This window comes from Vespula vulgaris, chromosome 1 (genome assembly GCF_905475345.1).
Source record: "Vespula vulgaris chromosome 1, iyVesVulg1.1, whole genome shotgun sequence".
NCBI lineage: Eukaryota > Metazoa > Arthropoda > Insecta > Hymenoptera > Vespidae > Vespula > Vespula vulgaris.
The window spans coordinates 11002886-11010845 of record NC_066586.1 but is presented as its reverse complement, the minus strand read 5'-3'; the positions used below and the strand labels follow the sequence as shown (position 1 = coordinate 11010845).

Genomic DNA, 7960 nt, shown 5'->3' with positions numbered 1-7960 from the left:
CTAAATACACTTCCGGTTTTAAATTAATAATCTGAATAATTTTACACGCTCTTTTAATATCTCATAATCTAATAAGCTTTTTCTCTTTTTTTTTCCACTTTATGTTTTTCATAGAAAAGGGTAAAAACATTTTTTAAATTACTAACAAATATATCATCAAATATAGAAAATTGTGGAAATAATTTAATTGCTTCATTCATTACTATCTCAATTATATGCTTCTCGAAGTGACGCATTGATAAGATCGTTCGTAACTTACACACGTTTTCGTAGTAAACACATACATCGACACATACTACAATTATGTCTCCTGCTTATATAGGACTACTCGTCGTACTATACAGCCATTCCACCTTGTACCGTTCTCTGGAAGACCAGTTCTTCGCTACCAAACGGTGAGTATAGTCCGTCTACCAATTTACCATAATTTATAGATCTTGAAAAAAATAAACCGATTTCGACATTTATAAAAAAAATTTCTATTAATTCATATCTCTGTTATATATCATTCACGTAAGATAGTATTTCATATACGAAATTCATAAATAATTTTCGTTTGGTTATTCAATTAAACAGATAGAATAATTAATAAACATTAATTCCGAAATTATTCATTTATTCGTTTTCAGTGTTGAAAAAATTGAAAAAAGTATAAAAACAAAATTAATGAAATGTCCACAAGTTTCTATGAACTTTTGTTTCGTAACGCAATTTATTTTTACTCTTAATGTTTTTAATTTAATATTTTTAATAAATTTAATATTTTTACAAATTTTTACAAACTGTCACATAAAAAAACAAAAGACGTATTGAATCTCTTAAATAACTTTATTATTTTGAAATTCTCCACTGTGAAGAAATATGAAAAAAAATGAGACATTCATGGTCTTCAAAGTGTATATATATATATATATTCGAAAAGCTTTAAACCAGTTTATTACTCCTCATTTCGTTCTGCATCTGCCTACGAATTTCCTCTTCATAACATAAAGGAGTTTTTATAAAACGTAGAATATCTACAAGAGAATTTGCCAATACTCATGAAACATGTTCATGAAAATATATATATATAACACGCGTGGCCGAACTAAAACTTAATAAGATTTATCATTTTCTTTCTAGCTCTTGATTCAATAATCATTTTTTTAAATAATTTATTCAAGAATATCATATAAATGTATCTTTTTTCTTTTGCTTTAAAAATACGTAAAGAATTTTTTTGATAAATTTTATTACAATTTTCACAATGTTTTTTAGCTAAAATAAAGAATTAAAAAAGAGAACGTTAAATTACACTCCTTGATGTTATAATGTAAATTATAGTGTATCGAGATTGTAAAAAAAACAAAAAAAAAACAAGAAATAATTATTAATCATTCCAACTGTTTTAGAATTAAAAAAATAATAATTATTCTAACAATTAGAAAATGATATTTTTAATAGAAGCATTGAAAAAAAACAATGCTTAAAATTTCTGTTTAAAATAAATATAATTTCTAAAATCAAAAATAACCTTCCTCTATTTTCGAGCCTTCTAACCATGTGGACATTTCTAAATGACTCTTAATACTGTTAAGCTTGTATATAGTAAATCTTTAGTATATAGTAAAGTTTCTATTACATTCCACGAACTTATATAATTAATTATTTATGTGATGGTAAAAGCAACGTGAGTTATCAAGATTTAAATTTCGATATTACGAAATACTTTTTGCAGAGACGTAAACAACAATTTTGTTCTCAAGTTCTTTTATTTTTTTTTTTTTTTTTTTTTTATATTTAAACATCGCGTACTACGAACCAATGAAACATGACGTCACAGAAATCAATGTTGTTAACATTTTTAGAAGAGAGAAAGTGTAGTGTACCTTTCAAATCAGATGTATAACAAGGAAGTCAAACACTTTCACATTCGGTACACTGAACGATTTGATGTACACTAAATTAATGTTACCTACTTTATAAGAGATCATACTTTACAAGAGAATTAACATAACTTTTAAGAAAATTATTTTCGAGAACCATTTATAATTTGTTCGCTAACCACGAATTCAAAGTTAATTAATCAAATAAAAATGTTTTAAAGATTGCCTTTAATTTTTCTAAATCATCATTCTTTTTTTGATTCCAGGTAAAATGTATATTTTATTATTATCATTACTGGCAGTTGCCAATGGTGAAACCTTCAATAAACTCTATTCTTGGCAACAATTGAATTTTAATTTTCCGAATGAAACCATTAGAAAAGCATACGTCGAATCAGGAAATTACATAGAAAAAAATAATTTACCTCTGGGTCTGGCAGTTTCGCAAGATAGAATGATAATTACTGTTCCTAGATGGAGGAATGGTGTGGTGTCTAATTTAAATTACGTATGGATGAACGACACCAATGGTAAGTTGTGAAATAAGAAAAAAATGTAAATAAAGTCATATAATAAGAAAAAAAAATACGAAAAATAATATAAAAAATAATTCATTATTTATAGAATCACCGAGCTTGAATCCGTATCCTAATTTTGAAACTAACGATATACATTCACCGGACAGTATAGTAAACATTTTTCGTGTTAGAGTCGATGAATGTAATCGTCTTTGGGGCATCGATACAGGAATAAGCGATATTTATGGCAATACTACGGTCTTACAACCTGTCAGAATCATAGTGATTGATTTAAAAACAGACAAGGTTAGTAATCTATTCATACGTATTGATTTGACGTAATAACGAAATACAGATTATAAGAAATGTGTTTATTACTATAATGTAATATTATTTTCGAAATAGATCATCCGGAAATACACTTTAAAGGATTCCGATCAAAAACAGAATTCCTTTATAGCTGACCTCATCGTAGACGTAAAACCTGATGCCTGTGAAGATGCTTACGCTTATCTTTCAGATTTTTCAGCATACGGTTTGGTAGTTTACAGTTGGGCCAAGAATAATTCTTGGAGAATCGAACACAATTACTTTTACTTCGATCCGTTACAAGGTGAGGAATTGTGTAATTTAACGTTCCATAATATGTAACTTCAAAATCCAATACTCGTATATATATATATATATATATATATATATATATATATATATGTGCGTGTGTTATGTCTCATTTTATTATATAAATAAAAATATTCACATTATATCATACTATAAATTTTTTACATTATATAATTTTTTTTAAACATCACAAAAATTAGATTTATAGAAAATTAAATAAAAATCGAGTGCAATGTAAAATCGTAGAAAAAAGAAAAGATATAAAGAAAGAAATAAGAATCATTTTTGTATTTCTTCACAGGTGATTACAATATTAGCGGTTATAATTTTCAATGGACCGATGGAGTCTTTGGGCTTGCCTTGACTCCGTTTCAAGATGACGGATATAGGACTCTTTACTTTCACGCTATGTCTGGAATAACAGAATTCTATGTGTCTACTGAGGTTTTGCAAGACGACATGTTAATTCTATCAAATAATTACCATGCATTCCACGTTGCTGGAGACAAAGGACCAAAGAGTCAAGGACCTTCGTCGGTCATTGATCAGGAAACTGAAATCGCTTATTTCACACAAATACAAAAGAATGGAATAGGCTGTTGGAATACCAACGTGAAATTAACTCCAGAAACGTTTGGTAAGTACACTCAAAATATATAAATTATATTTATAATTATTTGTTTGAGAAAAAGAAAATTTATATACACGAATATTATCGACACACTTGATAAATGCTAATACATAAATAATGTTATCAAAATGTTTTGTTCGTTTAACGAGCAATTATTTAAAAAAAAAAATTAAATAAGTAAACAGAACGAACGGAATTTTTTGGTAGGATTAATAATTTATTCCAAAGGATTTACATTTCTTAATATTATTAATGATAATTATTATCTTCGATATAAAAATAGATAGATTATAGGATTTATGACTAATGGAATTAATGACTATAAGATTAATGGTCAATAAATGATAATCGCATGAATAAATTGATTGGAGACGTCGATTTTATGTTCGTATTAAAAAAATTACAATGTTTCGTAGTATAGAAAATTAAGATCCATATGTATATATAGATTTACATACACTATTTTAATTCTTTGTTATATAAGATTTTTCTTAGAAGTCTTGGAGTACCAATCATCAATGATATATAGTAAAATATTTTTTTTACGTTTAAACGAGAGCTATTTACTGCTGCTCACGTAATAGTAGATAATTATTTTTTCTTTCAGTTCTGGTAGGCCAAAACAACGAGACAATGGTTTATCCCAATGATTTAGCCATCGATTATGATTCGAGAAAATTGTACGTACTCTCTGACAATCTACCCAGATTTGAACACTCTGATTTAAGTAAGAAAGACAGTAATTATTTCATTACTGTAGCTTCTTTGGATTCATTATACAAACGTTGTAAAACTTGAATTATGATGCTATCTAAATTGAAATAAATCTATATTTTTTATTTATTTCAATTATTATACGATATGCATAAAATACTTAATTATACTTAATTATATATAAATTAAGTAGCTGAACTTTAATATGAAGGAATAATAAATTCAACTTTGATTTTATATTGTCTTTTTGTATTTATTAATATCTATAATTATTAATAACGTGCATACATACATTAATGAAATATTAATTTAAAAATTTATAATTGAAACATTTGCATATTTCATTTGATCTATGATATTTTTCTGTATAAATGATCTATTTTTATGAATAATATGTACGATTATAAATACTGACGTTTCATGATATCATTTAATAAATGTCTTATAAATAAATTTCTATATAATAGTCTATAATCATGTATTTGTATAATATAATCAATCTCGAATCGTATTGCAAACAATGGAAATTCTGCGTTTCTTAAAAATTTTTTATCAATTTTTATTAATTAATTAATTATACTTGCTATATATTATATAATAATACTCTCTTTTGCTATTATAATTACTTATTAATTAAAATTATTTAATTTAATCATAATTATTTATAAAATACTGAAATATGTTCTTATTCATTTAAGTTCAATAAAGCAGTGTCCATAAAGCAGATGTACATATATACCGACTGTGCGATCTACTAGCGCCATCTTACGAGTGTTTCAATCTTAATACACTCTTCTACCACCTGCATTTTTTATTGAATCTTCTGAATTTTCGATCTCCACTCTTTGTATCTGTTAGTTTTATATACCGTTAACGAAACTGTATAATAATTTAGAATGAACACGTTTTAAAACAAGAATACTTAATTCTTAAATATAAGTGAATTTCTAAAACGAATAATTATATTTTTAAAAACAATTATTAAGAGAATTTTATAGTACAAGTTAATAAATTAATCTTCATTTAACATGAATGTAATATTATATATTATTTTGTTAACATGTTGCCTTACTTTAGTATCCTGTGAATTGTTAACAACAATGGCAGGTGCTGTTGGTCTTAGTAGTTTGGGAGTTTATTACTATCAATACGTACATTGTAAATATCATGAATGTTGTAATGACGACTATATTTATCTTGATTTGCAAAGTAAGTATATTATTTATTTTTACAAATTATAAAAATAACATTAAGAAAAGTTCTTTATTTTGACCTTCCTATATGCATAATCTTTTTTAGAACTTGAGAAACTGTTGAAAAACAAGTTGTATGGACAGCATATTGCTTATAAAACAATAATGAACGCTTTACGTGGTTATTTAAATCAACGTGATCAAGGAAAAGCATTATCGTTCAGTTTTCATGGCACGCCAGGAACTGGCAAAAATTATGTTGCAAAGTTTATTGCAGAATCCTTGTATAAAAAAGGTATAGAAAGTAAATATTTCCATTTCTTTAATGGTAGAATTGAATTTCCATTAAAAGAGCAGGTTGAAATATATAAGGTAAATAAAATTAATATCAATATTCTAATATGATTAGTTATTAAATAAATAAAAGTAATTTGTAAAATATAGATGTTACTGCAGTCTAAGATCAAAAATGCATTAGAAGATTGTCCACAATCTTTATTCGTTTTTGACGAAGTAGATAAAATGCCTGAAGGAGTATTAAATGTTCTTGTACCTTTTTTGGATTATAATACATGGTCAACAAAAGGAGATACAAATAAGGCAATTTTTATATTTTTATCTAACACCGGTAGTAGACAAATTGTGCAACGATTATTAAATCTTTGGGAAAAGGGTATAAGCAGAGACGATACTAAGCTTCAAGATTTTGAAAACTTAATATCTATCGGGGCATTCAATGAAAAAGGAGGATTTCATCTTAGCGATACTATAGAAACTAGTGTTATTGATCATTATATTCCTTTTCTTCCACTAGAAGAGGAACATGTTAAAAATTGTGCAAAAATGGCATTCAAAAAAAGAAACGTCGAACCAACTACAGAAATGATAGACGAAGCTTTGTCGCATATGACATTTGATCCTCCACCTCATAACTTGTATTCGAAATCTGGTTGTAAAAGAATAGAACAAAAAATAGCTACTATCATATATTCTATAAAATAATTGTTATTTATTATCTTTATTTCAACATTTCTACTAAAAATACTTCTTTGTAATTGAATAAATATTATACTTGATAAATTTAACTATCATAATTTAGAAATTTGTACGCATACATTAAATTGATTAACTTCATAGCATAAGCAATAAAAAAGAATTTAAAATCTTTGAAGTTGTCTATTATTTAGAACATAAAGAATATAAATACAAGAGGATATTTTTTACATTTACTAATCATGCTTATTATTAAAACTAATCACAAGAAATAAGTTTTATTACTTTTTATAATTAAACGAAAAAATAATTAAAATCACATTTCTTCAGTACATTTTTTCATTACTTAATACTTACTATAATACTTTCAGTATTATATATGTCGCTAGAGTTTCGTAGAAATTCTTTTATATTATTTATATTTCTCTTATCTTAAATTCTTTTATAGATAAAATACTTTTATATCCTTTCTATGATTAGTCAAGCTTCATCAAAAACACAAGAAAAAAACAATTTTAATTTTTTTATGATAGAAAAAAAAATAATAGAAATCACATTTCTTCGCTATTACTTCAATATTACGTTGCTAGATATCTCACCAATCATCTTTTTCAAAATTCCTCTTTCTTAAAGTCACAAGTTTCTTTATCATCGATATAACCCATACCGACAGTGCATTTAGAAAAGAGAATTTAACATTCGTCGATAATAAAAGTAATTGGAGGGTAACACAATATATCAGTCTTTAAACAAAACTGTATTATCTTCGCTCGCTAATATATGTTAAGAAAAGCGCATTTAACACTTTTTCGATAAACGTACATCATTTTTATTTTTTAATAGAAATTATAATATTTCTTGAGAAGTCATTGATATTTAAAAATTTTTCCAAAACAAAATTTTTGAAAATATTTTTATTATTTTTTAATCAATCACATAAGATCGTACAGTGGCTCCACATAACGGATAAACACCATAGATTACAGGGAAACGTTCAATTTACCTTAAAGTATTTGGAACTTACGGAACTACCTTTAAAAAGCGATAATATTTTTTGAGAGTGTTACGAGAATGTCACCGATGTTTGAAATACATCATACGGAATAAAATAAACACAAGCTTTCCATACGCCGATAAAACAAGAAAATTTCTAAAGAAATTTAAAAAAAAATACAAGAGTCGTAGATTCGAAGATCGAGAGAAAGAAAGAGAGAGCATGTTTCTTTTGAAAACGTATGAATTAGTATGATAGAGCCGCTTAAGTATAAACCATCATAATAATACATAGAAACAAGCGCAAACGAGCGTTTGAGCGGTATAGAATAGTCAGAATTGTCATTAAGCCCCACGGATGGTACTCCGTTGGGACCCGTGGGATCACCCGGCTGCGTAACGTGCTCTCACATATACGCGTATATGTACTACACA

General features: G+C 26.3%; 2 protein-coding genes across 2 annotated transcripts; both read left to right on the top strand.

Annotated features, from left to right (window-relative positions):
• Positions 1-176: 176 nt before the first annotated feature.
• On the top strand, positions 177-4585 carry LOC127070314 (protein yellow-like). Its single transcript, XM_051008113.1, has 6 exons — positions 177-395; positions 2132-2395; positions 2490-2689; positions 2789-2996; positions 3303-3638; positions 4240-4585. Exons 2-6 carry the CDS (start codon positions 2137-2139, stop codon positions 4428-4430), a joined length of 1194 nt encoding a protein of 397 aa, XP_050864070.1. The 5' UTR covers positions 177-395; positions 2132-2136; the 3' UTR covers positions 4431-4585.
• Positions 4586-5016: 431 nt separating this feature from the next.
• On the top strand, positions 5017-6706 carry LOC127070321 (torsin-1A-like). The gene is made up of 3 exons (XM_051008126.1): positions 5017-5555; positions 5646-5911; positions 5984-6706. Exons 1-3 carry the CDS (start codon positions 5375-5377, stop codon positions 6539-6541), a joined length of 1005 nt encoding a protein of 334 aa, XP_050864083.1. The 5' UTR covers positions 5017-5374; the 3' UTR covers positions 6542-6706.
• The last annotated feature ends 1254 nt before the right edge of the window (positions 6707-7960 follow it).

Bases quoted from the DNA above. Each gene is read 5' to 3' on its own strand.
- LOC127070314 (XM_051008113.1), top strand. From the start codon at position 2,137: ATGTATATTTTATTATTATCATTACTGGCAGTTGCCAATGGTGAAACC. The intron at 2,690-2,788 runs GTTAGTAATCTA...TTTTCGAAATAG, and splicing joins TTGATTTAAAAACAGACAAG to ATCATCCGGAAATACACTTT. The intron at 2,997-3,302 runs GTGAGGAATTGT...ATTTCTTCACAG, and splicing joins TTACTTCGATCCGTTACAAG to GTGATTACAATATTAGCGGT.
- LOC127070321 (XM_051008126.1), top strand. From the start codon at position 5,375: ATGAATGTAATATTATATATTATTTTGTTAACATGTTGCCTTACTTTA. The intron at 5,556-5,645 runs GTAAGTATATTA...AATCTTTTTTAG, and splicing joins TATTTATCTTGATTTGCAAA to AACTTGAGAAACTGTTGAAA. The intron at 5,912-5,983 runs GTAAATAAAATT...TGTAAAATATAG, and splicing joins AGCAGGTTGAAATATATAAG to ATGTTACTGCAGTCTAAGAT.